Here is a 19210-nt window from a genome sequence, read left to right as displayed (position 1 = left end):
CCGTTCATGGTACAGAATGCCAGGCTACACATGCGAAGCCTGCAGCACTGGTTGACGAGCGTTTGCAGTCCATTAGTCCATACCGCACACAGGGTAGTATCGCCCCCGACGGAGGTGCAAAAATCGCTGGCCTGGTGGGCAGATCCCAAGAACATGCTAGTAGGGGTGCCCTTCCACCAGCCACAAATCACGATTTTTCTTACAACAGACGCCTCCCACATAGGATGGGGAGCGCACATTGGCAGCAAAGTAACCCAAGGGCTGTGGTCTTCTGTGGAACAGACACTGCACATCAACGTACTGGAACTCAGAGCAGTGTTCAACGCGTGCAGACGCTTTCCGAAGGACCTGCACGGCAAAGTAGTCGGGATCAATACCGACAACATCTCCACCATGTTCTACATCAATCGACAAGGAGGGGCCCGATCCCGAGTGCCATGCGCAGAAGCAGTCCGGTTGTGGAACTGGTGCATTGCCAACAAGATAACACTAAAAGCTTCATACTTACCCGGTGTCCACAATGTGAAGGCGGACCAACTAAGCAGGCGCTTTGCGTTCACGCACGAGTGGCAGATCCGCTCCGACCTGCTCCGACACGTATTCCACAAATGGGGGTTTCCCCAAGTCGATTTGTTTGCCACCCAACACAACAAGAAATGCCCTCAGTACTGCTCCAGAGCAGGCATAGGATGGGGGTCCTTGGGGGATGCCTTCATGATCTCATGGAAGGGCCCTCTACCCTATGCGTTTCCTCCTGTGACACTCATCCACAGGGTTCTAGAGAAAGCCAGAAGGGAGAGAGCACACATGATACTCATAGTCTAAACCTGGGACTGACAACAATGATTTCCCCTGCTTCTGCACATGTCATGCCGCCTACCACTCCCCCTGCCAATAGTGCCGGACCTACTCACACAGGCTCAAGGGTCCATAGTACACGCATATCCTCAGGGGCTCCACCTACAGCCATGGCTACTCCATGGCTAAGCGCCTTAAAGAGCACATGTTCAGAGAGAGTGAAACAAGTTTTGGAGTGCAATAGAAGGACCTCCACGAGAAAGACTTATGAGCAGAAGTGGACGCGATTTACCTCCTGGTGCTCTTCCAAACAGCTAGCTCCTCTGGGTGTCCCTATAACTGTGATTCTAGACTACCTGCTGGAGCTGAAACGAGACGGACTCTCCTTATCCTCGCTAAAGGTCCATCTTGCGGCTATATCAGCGTTCCAACACAAAGAAGAAGGGCCTACCATATTCACCCATCCTGTCGTCACGAGATTCCTCAAGGGGCTGGTAAATTTGTACCCCCCATGGAAACCGTTACCACCGTCATGGAGTTTGGACTTGGTACTCCACACGCTATCGGGACCGCCCTTCAAACCATTGGCTACGGTACCCCTCCGACTGCTTACCATGAAAACGACCTTCCTCCTCGCGATTACATCAGCCCGCAGGGTGAGCGAACTCGCAGCAGTAATGGCAACGCTGCCCTGCACAGTATTCTGAAGGGAAACAGTGACCTTACGGTTACACCCAGCCTTCGTTCCAAAAGTTTCCTCGGAGTTCCACATTAACGAACCAATAGTACTACCCTCGTTTTATCCGAAGCCTCACAGCTCCAGCAAGGAGGCGCAGCTGCACCTCCTAGACATGAGGAGGGCGTTGGCCTTTTACATAGACAGAACTAAGTCCTTCCAGAAAATGGATAGGCTCCTGGTGTCCATTGCACCCAGGTCGAAAGGGGAAGGCCTGTCATCCCAGAGGATTTCGAATCACATTGTATCCTGCATAAGACTGTGCTACGCGCTCCGTAAGACCCCTCTGCTAGCTCTGCCCAAGGCTCACTCCACCAGAGCGATGGCGGCGTCGACGGCCTTCTTCAAAGGAATCCCGTTGAAAGACATTTGCAGAGCAGCAACTTGGTCCTCTTACGACACGTTTGCCAAGCATTATGCCATGCACCGGGTGTTCAAGGAGGATACATGTCTGTCAACAGCAGTCCTCTCAAGGGCGAGCTGCACATGACTCGATTACCCACCTCCTTACTTGGGGTCACTGCTGGGTAGTCACCTACTGTGGAGCACCCATGGGGACCACTTGAAGAAGAAAGAGAAGTTACTCACTTGTGTAGTAATGATGGTTCTTCGAGATGTGTCCCCGTGGATGCTCCACTACCCGCCCGTCCTCCGCGCTTCGGATCTCTGTCTGTTGTTTTTCAGGAGCATCTGGGGCGGTTGGTCAAGGAACTGGCAGGGACCGGATTGGGCACGTGGCCGAGAGCGCACGGGGGAGCGGCACACATTGGCGCATGCGCGGCCCGACGGACACTGCTAGAAGTTTCCGATCTGCGGCACCGGGGCGAGCCCAACACCTACTGTGGAGCACCCACAGGGACACATCTCGAAGAAGCATTGTTACTGCACAACTGAGTAACTTCTCTTTCTTACTGGCACCCCCATTTCCCTAAAATTCCAGATAATAAAGCTTTTACTATAGCTACTTTGTTTGCATGTTGTTCGATTTTTAGATGAGGGAGGGTTTTCAGGCTAATTCTTCATAGCTGCTTTGTTTGATTTTCTTTTCATTTGTTGTTACGTTGTCTTGGTTTTGCTTAGGGTGTCCATATATCCCATTTTTAAAGGGATAGTCCCATATTCAAGCCTTTTTTTCTTAAAAATGGACAAATTGTCCCATATTTTCTGTGTTCCCCCCATCAGTATTGGTGGGTCCTGCTGCTGGCCAGATCCCTGCTTGCCATCCAGCCATCCACCAGTGAAGTGTGGGGTGGAGAACAAGGTGGAGGCAAGTGGCTAATAATAGGAATGGGTGTGGAAGGCTGGTGGTGGGATGAATATAGGAAAAAATGGAATGATACTGGATTACCTGACAGATAATCTGTAATCATGTAATTAAGGTTGTTATTATGCATATCCACAACAGTGGATTAATTAATGCTGCACGTGTGACCTGAATTCTACCATGTCCTGGGCTTGTTAATGCATCCATGAAACCACACACTATTATTAGTTTAAATTACTGTATTTGTGAGTAACATAGTAATGTGGCTAAGAGGTAATTAATCTCATGGAACTAGGCATGGTTTTCTTTCACTAAACAAATGGATACATACTTGTTTGAACTCCTTGTTCCAGAAGTGCTAGATAATGTCTTTTTATGCCTTCTGTTTGTTTTAAAGAATCTTTTTTTATGCTTTTAAATAGTAGTTTAGTAACAGCAAATAACATGTGAAAAAATACTAAGTGCAGAACCATCAAGTCTCTGGCATAGTACACCAGTTCCATCATACTATATTTTTGCAACTTCCTGTTTCCATTGTTTGTCATCATTTATAGCATTATGTCTACAAGCAGATTATTTCTGTGCTTGTCATTTTTGTCCTTCAAGTTTCATGTACACACAGTACTGTATAAGTAACTTCTTCCACCAAGTTAAATGCTTTTGTTATTCATCTTAACGTGTTAGTTTAAAATGTCCTTTCCAGTTCATTTTGACATCACTCGGCTCTTTCTCTTTGCCCATCTAAGTAGTGATTTTTCTTAATAAACATGAATAGCCCTTTTTTAAAAAACTCAGGCAGAAAGCAATTTTGAAAAAAGAACTTTTAACCTGTGAAAGCACAACTGTTTGTTTGTTCAGTATGCATAGAACAGGCTATTAATCTTAAGTGATGAAAGAGATTTTATCTTTTTTCACTAAAAGAGAAAATGGTGCTTATATGTGATCCTGTGAACAAGCAACAGATACTGCCCAAAAATGGAAAACAACAATAAAATCATGCTTTGTTTTAAAAAAATCATCTATTTGGGGCATCCTGCATTGTTTATTACTTTTGCTTTTGTATTCCAAATACAGGAAGCATAAAATCAGCACTTTATCTCTATGGCACTTAGTGGCCTGAAAGTGGTCTGATATGATCACAATTTGTTTAAGACAATCTTGAATGAGAATTACAGCACTGCAATAGTTTCTCTATTTCTGGGATAATCTCAGTTTTCAAGTGCTTGTAGTGGTCTCTGAAAATAACTTTTGGCTTGTAATTTTCCATGTTAGTTTCTATTTCAAAGGTGAATTTGATTTTGTTAAGAATTCTGTTTGTGCATATGTTAATATTTTTAGATATTTTGTGTGTATATTATTGGATTTTAAACATGTTTAGCTTTAAAATATACTTGCCATAAATGTAGTCCTCAGTGAAATTAAAGAGTTTTGACATGTTTGAGGAAATTAGGTTTAGCTATGACAGAGAACCTATTGCTTAAAATATTCTATAATGTGATAATTCCCCACGTGTAATCCTAGTCCTTTGGGAGTTGATGAGAGTTTTGCTCATTTAGTTCCATATGGCCAAGATTTCATCTTCAGAGGTATTTCATATTTGTGAATTTATTAAATGTATTACATTATTCCCCTAGAGAAGGGGAATCAAGGTATCATTATTTTCCATTCTATCTGAGAACAATTTTTTAAAATGTAGGGCAGGTCTACACTGAGGGACAAAATTAATACAATATACCTTGCACTGATTTTCTGTGCCATCCTCACAGTGGAGGTTGACACGCTAAATTCTCCTATAGACATCCTTTACTCCGCATGACTTCAAGGATAACTAGGATCAACAGTGATGCCATGAACATTCAATGTAGTGCAGCCCTAGTAGGCGCGTTAAATCGAACCCTGAATGATTGATCGCAAGTACATTGACCTAGCTATCATCATAAACAGAGACCTACGTGTAGCAAAGTAACAGTGATTCATTCTGTGATTCTACAAGAAATTTCAATGCAATCTTTGGTAGTACGTGATATTGGAATTTTTTTAAATTTTGCAGTTGCAGATAATCTCCTTTGCCTGCCTATGAAGAGATGATGACTTGTAATTTAAAAATAATTTTGTATTTGTTTTCACAGTGCCCTCAGTTCAATGGTTTTCTAGAAATTAGAAAATAAAACTTGAAGTATGTTTGAGTATAGATCCCATTGTAAGTGTATGCAAGCTTTTTTGTTATTGTTTTGTTTTGGGTTTTTTTAATAACAGTGTCCACCTGGAACACACATGCATTCTGTGCTTCCTCTTACTCCCAAAGGAGGGCATAAAGAGTGGGAGAACCATGACCCTCCCTCAACTCCTTATTACCACTCATGGCAGCTGGTTAGAGCCTGGCAGCTATCCAAGTATTTAATTCTTAGCTTCATCTACACTTTCTCAGAATTTTTCTGCAAACCTTCATTACTCTTCTCATCCTTCCACATATGACTGCTGTGGTCTGTATTGATACATCTGGACAGTTAGGCATCCCTTGGACCAGACTCCCTTTTACTGGGCTACTTAACATGACAGATTCAAAACCCAGGGGTTTAAAATGCTGTCCGTGCTGTGATGGATTAAGTCCACTAAAAGATGGTCACAGCAGGTGTTTTTTCTGTTTCAGAGAGTTACTCATACCATGTGGATGTTTGGTGTTCTTATCATTCTCCTGTAGGACATGTGAAATGTTTTGGAATTCCATCTCCTGGAGCAATCCATGAAGGTCTCATCAGATGCTAAGGAGATGAGCGCCAGAGCTCAGCCAGCAGTTAAATTGGCCTCATACAGCCACATGACTAGCAGACGAGCAGTGCCAAACATTGGCCGTGAGAAAAGACGTGGCACTAACTCTGATGCGCCAGATGCTGAAGCTGACCCTGGCATAATCAGCACTGAATCCAGCACTAATGACTTTGATACCAAAGTTTGGTACTGAGTTGGTACACAGTGAACAGAAGTCAGTGTCCTCCTCTAAGGACAGGCCACCTAAAGCCTCTAGAGATGAAACCATCAAGTCTCACATGGTGTCAAAGACTGATGGTAGTGAGCAGCCCATAACAATGAGATGGACTTGGCTCATTGTCAATGCCTGCATCCCTGGGAGATCAGTATTGGTACCAATACAAACCCCCATGTATGTACATGTTTGCATTGATGATGCCCTTAAAGGAGGTGTATTTCTCCTCATCACCAACACCAAGGCAAATGTTCTTCCCATCTTCAAACAGAGAACCCTTTCCTCTGAGGTTAGGATGATACAGGGCTTCATCTGACTAATATCAAACAGACCAGCCACGTTCCTGCTGTAAGTCCCCATGGGCCAATTTGGAGAGCTGTCTCCACCAAACTACCAACTAGCATCTCTGGCAAGAGCACCTAGAGCACAAGGATGAACCAAATTTAGAGAAGGAGCAACAACAGCCTCTGACTATCAAAGAAACTAAAGGAACTGTCTTAGTCACTAAAAGCAGTGTGTGTGTGTTTGTGCTCTGGTACTGGTGCCAGATGACTTTGTCTTTCTAGGACAGTGGTTCCTAAACTTTTCAGCATCATGCCCCCGCTTTTGATTTTTGAGAAACCCTCACGCCCCTCCCCCACCTCTTCTTTATCATCATCCAACCATTCTTTTAAGAAAAATTCAATTTGTAATTTAAAATCAAGTTGATATAAAACTTGGTATAAAATATCATTTAAAATTAAAAATAAGCACAAATAGTTTTTCTTGGTCCCTTGTGAGTGCCTGGTGCAGCCCCAGCTGGCCAGCTGCCTGAGCCCCGGTCCAGCTGCCACAGCTGCCCATGCCAGCTGCCCGCCTACCTGAGCCCTGCGCTGCCAGAGCCACCTGCTTGAGCTGACCAAGCCCCATGCTGCTGGGGGCAGCTGCCCGCTTGTCTGCCACATGCTGGGAGCCCATGCTGCAAGCGACAGCAATCCACCCACCAGACACGCGAGCCCCATGAGCTGTGGGACAGCTGCCTGCCTGAGCCCCGCACTGCTGGGGCCAGCTGCCCACCCACCAGCCACCTGAGCCCCATGCTGGTGGGGCCAGCCACCTGCACATCAGCTGCCCCAACTGCTCGCCCGAGCTGTGGGCCAGCCATTCAAGCCCTGTGGTGCCAGGGCCAGCTGCCTGCCCACCAGCCTGAGCACCACTAGCCGCTCGCCCAAGCCCCTCCCATCCCCCAAATCCAGGCACCACGAGCCAGCTGCCTGCTTTTTATAGCGGTTGCACCAGGTCCCCCACGTAAAATGGCAGGGGCTGAGAAGTGGAAGGAAAGGTCTGCTCTTTCTTGGGTGGGGGGAATAACTGGGGGGTGGGGGGTTGGGTCTCCTCACATTCTCCCCCGCCCCGAATTTCTTCACACCCCAGTTTGGGAAGCCGTGTTCTCGGAGATGGTTGAGGGTTGCTGAGACTCTAGAGATAGAGATGTCAGTCAAATCAGAGAAATCCTGCAAGCTATTTGACATCTTTTCAGTTTCTGGTCTACCCAGGATCACCCTCCTTAAGGACATACTTCTAGGCTTGACTGACTGATGAGAGAATTGTGGTTACAACTGTGTGTGGCTAGGTGCCAAGTCTTACTGGCCAAGTAGGACTTTCTAAACTGGGACAAAGCAATGTGTTTCCTCTTGAAGCTACTCCATGGCAACAGGGAGGAGCTCAGATGAATAAATAAGGATAACTGGCAGCTAATACATCCTTTTATGTGGAAAGAAACCATGCTTCTCATGCTCTAACCACAGGAGCATCCACAGTGATGTTTCCACTGTTGCATAGTTGGGTATTGTGAGGAACTGGGCAGAGGTGTTGATAGAGGAAATAATTCAGATATACAGCGGAGACAACTATAGAGGAAGTCCAGAATTTAGGTCCACCCATCTGAGAAACTTTTCCTCTCTTGTTTTAGAGACATTTTTAACATATCAGAATTAAACTTCCTGCTGGCCAAGTCTTTCAAAGGAGGACTGCAAATGAGGGAAATCGAAAACACAGATGAGGCACTAATTTACATATCTTGTGCTTCATTTGCAGAATCTCTTCAGAAGAGATTCTCAGTGTTGATGGGGCTTTTTCAAAAATAAACCTCATCTTTGAAAGAACCCTTCTTCCTGAAACAGCTCAGTAAATGGAAGGAACACTATGAAGAGATACTGAACCACCTTGCCCATATGGATCCTCGGCAGTTACCACCTGCAAATATACCGCTGCAAATTAACAGCAGCAGACCTAAAAAGAAGAAATCAAGAAAGCCATTGCCCATCTGAAAAGCAGACAGACAACATCCTTGCAGAAATAATCAAGGCAAGTAGGAAGACATCAATCAACATGATGTATAATTTATTTGGGATACTGAGGAGATACCACAAGACTAGAAACATGGCTACCTTATCAAGGTTCCAAAGAAAGGCAACGTGAAGCAGTGCACGACCTGGAGGGGCATCACATTACTGTCTATTCCAGGAAAAGTGTTCAATAGGATTCTCTTGGAGAGAATGAAGACAGAAATTGATAGACAGTTCAGGGAAGAACAGGCTGGCTTCCGTACTGGGAGATCAAGTAGCAACTCTTAGACTGAGCATAGTACAGTCGCTTGAGTGGTACTTCTCCCCACCACCCCCCGTACGTAACCTTCATAGACATCAAAAAAGCCTTTTACAGTGTTGATGGAGACACTTTGTGGAAACTGCTGCAACACCATGGCATCCCATCCAAAATTTACTCACATGATCCGTTCAATGTACGAACGCTCAACATGCCAAGCTGTTCACAATGGTGTCTTGACAGAATCGTTCAGCCTACTCTCAGGAGTGCAGCAAGGGTACCTATTGTCATCTTTCCTGTTCTTGATCACAATGGACTGGATTATGAACAGGGCAACAGGTGACCATCAACAGGGCATTCAGTGGACACTTTTCAAACATCTAGGGAACATAGATTTTTCTGATGATGTTGTCCTCCTTTCACAGTGACAGCAAAGCCTGGAAGAAAAGGTTGCAACACTAGACAAAACTGCCTCAATGACTGGACTGAGCATGAACAAGGGAAAGGTCATGACAGTGAGCATCAGTCAGTCCAACAATAGCACCATCACAATGGGAGAGGATTACCTGGAAGATGTGGAGCATTGCACCTACTTGAAAAGTATTATGGGCAGAGACAGAGGAACAGACAAGGATATCAGTGCCAGAATAGGGAGAGAAACAGCTGCATTCAAGACTCGTCGTCCCATATGGAGTTCACAAATAACGTCTGTGAAGACAAAACCATGGATCTTGACCTCAAACATGAAGAGTGCATTCTTGTATGGATGCGAGACCTGGCATACTAAAAAGTCTTCAGATCACAAGCTACAGACATTCACAAACAGATGCCTGAGTTACATTCTTTACATTTAATGGAAGGAGTTTTGTCACAAATGAGGAGCTTTGAAACAGAGTGGGATGAGAACCATTTGCTGTACTTCTAATCAAGAAAATACAGTGGGTTGGCTAGGACACACTCTCAGAAACTATCATCCAGCATAGTCCAAAAAGCTCTCAAATGGAACCCACAAGGAAAACACAAAAGAGGAAGACCTCAGACAACATGGAGAAGGTCTGCTGAGACTGAAGGGCAACAACTGGGGTACTCCTGGAGCCAGCTAGAAGTTTTGTCCTGAGACAGAGTGAAGTGGAGGAGACTTGTAGCTGGCCTGTGCTCCACTCAGAGTATGAGGGTTTATGGCAAGTTAAGTCAAAATAGTTCAGATTTGAGGCTTAAAAGATTTGAAGATGTGTCCCAATGCTTTTTGTAAAAATAGAGGAGCTGTACTCCTCCCCTCTTCCCCGACTACTGCCACCAGGTTCCTGTGGCTGTGGCTGACGGATTTGTGCCTGAAGCAAAAAATGAATTCTTCCCTCACATGTAAAGTAGAGTTCAAAAACAGTAACTGAAAAACAAAAGGAAAAGCGATCTTTGCATTCCTTTCTCCATGCCTCAGTCAGTAGGATTTTCTCAGTTTCTAAGAGCACTCCAGGACAGTGTGACAAGTCTCTTTCTCTTCTTTGCGGGGCCTTGTCACAATCACTAGTGTCTGAGTGGATGAGACAGAGTCTGCATACAGTAAATTCATATCTGGCAGCCCCGGGAGTGGGAGGTTGCCAGATAGTCAAATGTCCTGGATAATAGAGAAGTATACCTAGCAATGCATAACACTTAAAAAAAAAATTAGATGTTAAGAAACAAATAAAAATGTATGCAGCGTACTTATTTACCAACAGTAGTATTGTACATTGTAAATTTATACTGTATTTGCTGTATTTATTTGTATTTTCTTTCACTATCCTGTACTTATGGAAACTGTAACTAAAATTTACTTATGGTTAAAATGCTGGTTATTTGAGAGTTCCGGATGACAGAATGCTGGATATAAAAGAGCTTACTGTACATTTTAGGTGGAAGCCAGTGGTGTCCACGACAGTACAACACTAGGTTCTTCATCTGGTGCAGAAGTTTTGTATTTCCTTGCTATAGTCCTACTCCTATGAACTAAAAATGTCCACACAGGGCCTTAAATAGATCCATTTCCAAGTAGACAAACACTTAAGTTGATGCCATGAGAAGCCTGCATGTGTTAATGGCCAGTTTTATTCTTTGAGTTGTTGTGCTGGACTATACCAGTCTTAATCCTGACATGATTAGCACATAAATGAGATCTTGAGTTGCTTAACATCCAGGATCACAGAATCACCACACTTCTATCTGAGCTGCAAAATTGTTCATAATGTTAATAATGTTGGAATTGTACTTCATTTTTGATTCTTCATGATCTATAAAGAAGTTCTAAAATTTTTTTCAACAATCTTAATAAATTTTTACCCCAAAATCTGATATTTTTTGGTTGTGCTGAAGGTCTTGTTGCAGAGTTAAGACAATGGTTCTTGTGGCACTGTAGCTGGAGGAGTATGGACGTAGACTCTTTTACAATGGCCTCTAACTCGTGATTTTTCATGAGTTTTATAATAGGTGTTTAGCTGTTGGAGTCTTGGGAGTATTTGATAAATCTTGCATCACATTTAAAACAAAATAAAATTTTGGCCCTCGTATTTCTGGAGTGAGGTTGAAAATGTGACCTGAGTGCATTCTAATAGTTGAAGAAACAGAAGATAAACAAAACCCTCAAACAAGTGTAGTAGCTGGAGGCATTGAGACCTCATCTGGGGTGAGTGAAGTATCTGCTATACAGCCTGAGCTGAGAGCCAGCTGCCCTTTAGCTCATGTGGTAGAGTACAGGGCTTTAGATCCTGGGTTTGCAGGTTCTATCACTGGTGCTGGCAACCTGGGTCTGTTGCCTTTGCACAAGCCATACCTCACTGAATAGGACTTTTTGAAAATATTTCTTGATCTAAAATAATCTGACGATTTTTAGTTGCCTTCTGATGCTTTTTGAGTGCCTAGCGTTGGCAATACTACAACCTTTATACAAAATGTTATTCATAGAAGTTAGACAAGTGTTTTAAAAAGTTTTGTCTTCTCAGTTGCTTAACTTTCTCTATCTTGATTCTCGTGATGTTTTCATTGCCCTAGTGTTCCAGTTGTCAAGAAATGTTCCAGAAAGAGAAGTCCTGACTTGTTAAAATGTAAAATACAATTAGATAAATAAAAATAAAAAAGCTTTCTGTATAATCTTAAAGAAGCATTTTTCTCCCTTTTGCACATCACCTTTAAGAAAAGCTCAGGTGTTCTGGGTAAGGACTAAAGGACCTTAATGGAGCAGTGGGGTAGAAACATGTATGGATGTTGTCTGCTCATGCTGTGAAGAGCTTTATCCTGTGTTTTCCCTCACTCACGGATATCACATTTACTCCAAATTTATATTATGTATGGAAAAGAGAACATAATTTATGACACAGTGACTCCAAGAGAGGTAACTTGCTATATCTACAAAGTTTATAGCAACTGTTAGTTTGATAACTGGGGAGAGCATGGACTTTAGTGATAGGACTGTGCAGGCATATTATTTCACAATGACATCAAAACCTTTTGTATTAACTATTGCCTGTTATTTTAATGCTAGTCATTGGCTTCATGAAACCAAGAATTAATGTGTGCAGGCTGCTGCTGAATTTGTAATATCCCTCGTAATATCTCTACTGCTTAGCTTGGGCAGCGTTGTTATTTTTAATGGCTGTCTTGTGCAGGAAAAGTCTTCCCTTTTTTCTCTCCTTGCCTAGAACCATAATAAGATCGGGGGTATTTGTGTTTGACAGCTACGTAATCCAACTCTTGTTTTGTTGATGTATTCTGGTGCCTGACGGGAGGCAGCCTGGGCTGGGAGGCAGAAGGTCTAGGTTCTCTCCCTGCATCCACCACACATTTACTTTGTGATCTTGAAGTCACTCTGTGCCTTAGTTTCCCCATCTGTAAAACAGAAATATTACTATCTATCTGCTTCAGAGGCACCGGCAAGACTTAATTAATGTTTGCTAAGTGCTCTGAGATCCTGCCTCATAAAAGTCTTAGTATTTTGACTGGGGTAAATTTGAGAGATGAATAAACAAAAATGAAAGAGGACACATGATAGTCATACTACTGTATGTTAACATTTTGCTGTGTGAATCGTTGTTTCCAAAACAATTTAAAGATTATATGTAATGTTTTTCTCTCCATCAGGAAGTGAGGTTTTTGTTTGTTTGTTTTTTTTAACGGGTAGTAAGGACGAAGTGTAGGAGGGTGGGAAATTGTATCAGGATATTGCCAAGCAGCATGAGAAGTGCTTGCCATTGATCTTCCGGAGAACTAGAAAAATGCCTATATTATTTTTATGAATATTGGGCTTGCCTCTCTGTGTTTGTTCATCATGTGTTACTTCCCATCGAGTTAGATCATAAGAGATTGTTATGGAAAACAAGGAGGAAAGGTTAAACAGTGGTCTAGGTAAGAAGAATCCCAGCAAATAAACACAAGAGCCAGATTTATAGCAATGAAGAAGGTACTCCTCAGACTTAGCAGTGGTTACATAGCACTTTCACTATGAGAACCTGGAAATTAAAAGTCACTGACCAATTAAAACCTCCCCTTTTCAGAAAGGGGAAGTTATCAGCTGCTTCAGGCTGACACAGACTGATGGAGAGTCTGTGGTGTGCAGCAAGTAGGTTGTAACTTGGCAGCCAATAGAACAGGATGGCCCAAAACAAAGTAATGTCTGGTTAAGGTCTTGAGAGTAATGCCAAACAAAAGTAAAAAGAAAAAGTAACTCATACTTTGTTTTAAAGAAACTTGTGGGTGTACTAGCTACCCTTCCATTTAGGCTAAATGAAGGAGCCATTAAATGCTTCTTTGTTTAGTAATAGTGGAGAAAAAGAGAGGCCACAGCCCAAAACACAGATCTTCATGCCAAGACCATCCAGAAGTTATGTCATGCTGAATGAGGGTTTTCCTGAGGACTGATATAGCAAATGCAGGGGAATGAGTATTGATTGATAGAGCTAGATGTGCTTGTGAAAAGGAAGAAAATACACTGGAGAAGCAGGAGTAAAAAAGACTTGGAACAGACAAGTCCTGGCAGCATAGCTTTGTGCAAATGTGAGAGAGCAATTTTGGGATAAGTGCTGATGGGAAAGAGGCTCAGAACACTGCACAAAAAAGGATATGGTTTGTTGTTTGATTCCTACCATATTCAGGGAAACTGAACTTTATACATTCATAGTCAGTAAACAAGAGTGTATGTGGAATGCCCAACTCCATCACCAGTTTCTCCTCATAGTGGAAACAGTCCACCATATCCTGAACTTGACTAATCACTCAGGTCAAAAAGGAGTAACAATAGTGTTGCTGGCTACAGGCTCCCAAAGAGAAACTCTTGTAGGTGCCAAGTCCATTCGGCCTGCTAGATATTATGGTTGGCAGAGGAAGGTGGGGAAGTGTAACCCTGAGATGTAGTTGGAATGGCTGTATGGCAGGGCCAATATGAAAGAGAAATGGAGGCTTGAGACTGTCACTTGAAAGAGGTGATGTTTGAAGACTAGAGAATAATCTCAGATGGGACAGTTTATCCAAGGACCATGAACGCTCCCATACTCACTAAAATACCTAATGCTCTTATTTGGAGGTGTAGCAGAGTGTGGTAGTGGATGCAGGTCTTTGGAGTTGAGAAGGCAAGAAGCTATCTTGAACAAAAACAGCCTTTGTCCTGGTCCCTGGAAAGAAAACCTGTTGTTGTAGGAATGTCTGCAGGATCAGCAGGAATTAGAAATTAGAAAATTGCATTTGCTTAATCCTTTTTTCTTGTTAGTGGCCTTAGAAGATAGTTGACCTGCCAACTTTGCCTAGGAGGGGACCAAGTATGTCACGAAGACAAATCAGATAGATGGTAGCAGAAACTCTGAGTCAAATAGCCTGGGTGGTGGGTTTATCTGTATTCTGGGCTCCTTTTCTTTCCATTCACTGGCTATAGATTAGTAACTGCAAAAAAACACTGATGTGGGACTCTTCACATACAATGATAGCACACACAATCCAACAAGATATTTGTGTCTAGCAGATCAAGACTTTCAAAATGCTAGGGCATACTTTGTGCAAATCACATCCTAATTATGTAGTAGTGATGAATATTGCGGTATCGGAGTATCTCAATAAGTTGTTGATACAGAAATTTATGCTGTTCCATTTGTAGCCACCCTTGACCAAACTATCCTCTCCATCTACCAATCCATCTCACTTCAGTCCCCCAGTCCATTAAATGCAATTGTCTAAATTACTGTTTGCAGTTCCTCTCCTCCAGTTCTATCCTAGACCATCTCCAATTCGTTATCTTCTCCCTGAAGTGCACTGAAACTGCTCCTGCCAAAATTTCTCATAAACTTATCTTAGCCAAAGCTCAGAACCAGTGTTCCCTCCTCACCCTGCTTGACCTGTAAGCTACCCTCCATGCAGGCAACCGTGTTCCTCTTCTTCAAATATTTTCCTCTCTTGGCTTCTGTGACCGTCCTTTCCTGGTTCTCATCATTTTTCTCCAGTTGATCCTTCAGTGTATACTTTGGAGCATCCACCTATTTCCTCCTCCAACTTTCTGTGGGGATTCCATGGAGCTCTGTCCTTGGTCCCCTTTACTACTTCTTCACATGACGACTGGATGATTTCAGCTACTAACAAATTCAGTTACTCTGTCTGTGCTGGTGACTGGCAGACTTACTTGGCTAATGCAGGACCTAAAATCTCAGCCCATCTCCCTGATGTCCCCTCATGAATGCCTAACCATCAGCTCCAGCACAGCAACTTGGCTAAAACACATCTCTTAATTTCCCCCAAGTCTTTCCCATGACTTCCTTTCTCAGTCCCTTGGGCCAGTATCGCCATCCTGCCTGTCAGTCATGCCAGTAACCTTAGCATCATTTGCAGCTTAAGTCTCTGCATTTTCTTGCATCCAGGGGCTATGTCTAAATCTTGCACATCTTTTCTACATAACATCTCTCAGATACGGCTTTTCCTTGCCCTCCATATGGCTAAAACTCTTGTCCAGGTTCTCATCATTTGGTTGTCACAATGTCCTTTTCTCTGATCTTGACAAATGCAAATTTGCTTCACAAATATCCATTCAGAATATTGCTACAAGATCATTTTCCTAGCCTGCCACTTCAAGCTTGTCTTTGAGTCCCTTGCTCTCCTGCATCAAACACAAGCTTGTTTGTCATTGCTTCAAAGGCCTTTCTTGGCCTATCCTCATCCTAACTAGCCTCTCTCATTCAATACCAAAAGTTAATTCTTGTCTCTGATTGGCCTAGGATATCTCAGTCTCCATTGCCCCACTTGTTAAATTTTCAGACAGGCAGAAACAACCTGTTTTTTTGCAGTCTCTCATGCTGTCTTTCATGCATTAGGAGGAGATGTTTCCTTCAGATCCCTCCTCTGCACTGTCCATAAGGCCTACACAAAATGTTTAAGCTCTTGGGGCACTGATGTCACTGTCTGGCTTGCTAAGCAATATTGGCTCATTGTTTTACTTCCTCATTCGTCTGCATTCATCTTGTGTGTCTTGACTTACAGTTAACTCCCTCAAAAAACTTGAAGTCTATCTGTCTTTTTTTGTTCTGTGTTTGCACAGCACCTAGGACAGTGGTTCTCAATCTGTGGCTCAGTTAGCACACAGCTGTAGCCCAGCTATATGCTTAACAAAAAATGTTTCCTGCTCCAGTCTTCCAGGGACATGAGGCCAGCTGAGTGGGAGACAGTCAGGCAGCCCTACTGTAACACTCCTGCCACCAGAGGCCGTGTCTACACGTGCCCCAAACTTCGAAATGGCCATGCAAATGGCCATTTCGAAGTTTACTAATGAAGCGCTGAAATGCATATTCAGCGCTTCGTTAGCATGCGGGCGGCAGCGGCTCTTCGAAATTGCCGCCGCGTGGCTCGTCCCGACGGGGCTCCTTTTCGAAAGGAGCCCGCCTACTTCGAAGTCCTCTTATTCCCATGAGCTGATGGGAATAAGGGGACTTCGAAGTAGGTGGGGTCCTTTCGAAAAGGAGCCCCGTCGGGACGAGCCGCGCGGCGGCAATTTCGAAGTGCCGCGGCCGCCCGCATGCTAACGAAGCGCTGAATATGCATTTCAGCGCTTCATTAGTAAACTTCGAAATGGCCATTTGCATGGCCATTTCGAAGTTTGGGGCACGTGTAGACGTAGCCAGAAAGGCTAAGCAGTAGCTCACCAATCCAATGGATGCAGTCCTCCCAAGGCAAGTGGATTCTGAGTGAGCCCAACATGGGCAGGCCCTGCTCTAGCCTGGCTGATTGTGCTATTCCCCAGGGCTGGAGCAGGGTTGGGCAAGATATGGTCCACAGGCCACATCCAGCCTGCCAAGCTGCCACATCCGGCCCATGGACCACCCAGCTGGGAACACAGCAAGAAGCCACTTAAAGAAGCGTGGGGCTGTTCCACTCTGCTTTAAGCGGCTTCTGATTCACATAGCTCTCTGCTCCGGACCTTAGGGAGAGGCTTTGCATGCTGCCCCTGCATCTCAGCAAAAATCTCTCAACTCCCATTGGCCAGTTTCTAGCCAATAAGAGCTGAGAGATTTTGCTGTGGGGTGAGAGCAGGACATGCAGTCCCTCAGCTCTCTGCTTCAGAGGCTACATGGAGCCTGCTTGACAGATCTGGGGCTGCAGAAGGCAGGGAAGCTGGCTGGCCAGGAGCTACTTAGGTAAGTGTCTCCTGGCCAAAGCCTGCCAAAAGTACCCCAGCCCCTCCCTCCGCCCAAATTCCTGCCCCAGATTACTTCCAAAACCCTCTGCACCCTCCCTTCCCCAGGTCACAGCTACCTTTCAGGACAGAATTCTCTCCTGTAGCCACACCCCCTCTCAAGCCTCTGCCCCAGGTCATAACCCCCTCCTTCATCCAAACTCCCTGTCAATGCCCCCATCTCTCCTGCATCCCAGCCTCCTACTCCAGGCTCCCTTCTACACCCAGTTTCTGTCCCAGACCCTACACCCCTTCTATAGAAAAGAGTGGTCTTTGACCACATACCAAAATCATTGTGTGCCCTCCCCCCTGCCTGGAGGAATCCCTAGTTGCACTGCTGACTAAGCTTCGGGGACCCAGTCACCTCATGGGGGGCAGTGAATGTAGTCAGGGAGCTGGGGGCAGGAGAGCTAGTCTATGAGGGGGAGTTGTGGAGGGTGGCTCTGGGCAGTGGGATGTTAGGTAGTATAGGCACTGGAACTAGAGGTCTGGGGGCGTTTTGCAGCATCCTCAGATTTTAGGTAGAGCTCCACTCCTGATTTTGTGTCCAGAGTCTTGGCTGCCAGCCCCACACCCAGGACACTGGCCTCATTCTGTGGAGGAGTCTCTGGGCAGGAGGTGCTGGGCATAGAGGTCTGTGGGTGGTCTAAGCAGGAGGGAACTGGGCAGAGAGATCTGGGAGGTATCTCTGGGCGAGGGTTTCTGAGTAAGGGGTGGATGTGATATGTGTCAGGGGCCTGCATCCAGAGTAAAGGGGGAAGCTGGCAGGGTAGAGCTTGGCCTGACAGTGTGCGTCTGGCACAGTGTTTCTCAGCCTGTGGCCCACAATGATAAACAGGTTGAAAAACACTGATACAGCACAGTGAGGGTCTAGTCCATGACTGGGGGCTGCTACATGCCATGGTTATACAAATAATAAAAGTTGCCGGGTGCTTGATCACAGGTGTTACAAGGATTTCCAGTGGAAATTTTTCCTTGTGAGTTAGAATAATATATTAACAGAATTAATATATGGAAATATACAAAGATCACGGTCGGTGAAGAAAATGTTGGTTGTGCAGTATGCGCCTATTGTTCCTTCAAGTTAGCCATCTGCTACTGATGATACAGGTTGAACCTCTGCAGTCCGGCACCCTCAGATCCTGGCTGGTGCCGAATGAGAGAATTTGCCAGACGACTGGAGGTCTAGCAGCATTATCAACACTTGTACTGCTTACTGGGCTCTTAGAAGATATTTAGAGGTAAATTACAGCTACATAACAGCACAGAACACTGACAGCCAAGACTGATGGCTGTAAACAAACTTTATGGGACCACAGGAAACTTGGTCACAGCCATGATAAGTGGTCATCTGGCTAACCAAAATGATGGCAGATTACGGATGTTGCTGGATGAGAGTGTGCCCGACTTGAGAGGTTCAACCTGTAGGTTACTTGTACTGCTTGGTGAACAAGATAATGTTTCTACTTAAAATAAGAAAAGGGGATACTCTTAACTTAAAAAGCATATTTAGGTGTGAAATTTGTTGGTTCCTATTGTTACTTATTACATTTAATGCTATTACGATAGAAGGAAATTGGAGGATTTTTTCTACATTATTATAAAGTTCTTCTAAGTGAAGAAACAACCCAGTTCCCTGCATAATCCGTTTACCCAAACTTGTTTCTGTGGGTCTCTCATAACAGCAATGTTGAAGAGGTAAATATTTTTAAAATGGGACTTTAAAATCACAAAAATTGGCAGAAGCATTTAGGGTAGAAGTATTACCTTGAAATCTTTTTGCCTTTTTCTTTTTTCTCCACTGTTACACCTGCAAACTAACTAGAATGTGAGTTGTCCATATCCCTTTAATGTAATTCCTCTTGATTCCCCCTTCTCCCCACCCTACCCCTAATTTCTGCATTGTTGCTAAAGCTTTAACTGGGAAAATAAAGGTTTAAAGAGGAATAATTTATTTATTTCAGACTGTTGGGAAGAAATTACCTCCAGCTACAGCAACTCAGGAGCCAACGAAAATAGAAATGGACAGCAGAATCAAGAGTAGGTCTCACTGTTTTTTCCTCCTTTGCACTCAGAGCTATTGAAACTTTTGGGAAGTGTGGAATATTTTTTCTTAGGTTTTGGATTGAGCAATTTTCTGTATGTCTGAAAAAATAAAAAAGTGCAGGATTG

General features: G+C 44.1%; 1 protein-coding gene across 6 annotated transcripts in view; it reads left to right on the top strand.

Annotated features, from left to right (window-relative positions):
- SH3KBP1 (SH3 domain containing kinase binding protein 1) overlaps nucleotides 1-19210 on the top strand; it is a 335142-nt gene that overhangs the window by 224960 nt on the left and 90972 nt on the right. For 5 of the 6 annotated variants that reach the window (XR_012643836.1, XM_074983363.1, XM_074983361.1 and 2 more), the window contains one exon: nucleotides 19003-19078. The exons of the other annotated variant lie outside the window; for it this stretch is intronic. Coding sequence is in view for 4 of the 5 variants with exons in the window: in XM_074983363.1 (XP_074839464.1) it covers nucleotides 19003-19078 (76 nt within the window). In the remaining variant the exon portion in view is untranslated. The remainder of the gene's footprint in view (nucleotides 1-19002; nucleotides 19079-19210) is intronic. 6 annotated transcript variants of the gene reach the window in all.

Source organism: Carettochelys insculpta, chromosome 1, assembly GCF_033958435.1.
Source record: "Carettochelys insculpta isolate YL-2023 chromosome 1, ASM3395843v1, whole genome shotgun sequence".
Classification (NCBI taxonomy): Eukaryota; Metazoa; Chordata; order Testudines; family Carettochelyidae; genus Carettochelys; species Carettochelys insculpta.
The sequence above is the reverse complement of the archived record's forward strand: the minus strand, read 5'-3'. Positions and strand labels throughout refer to the sequence as shown.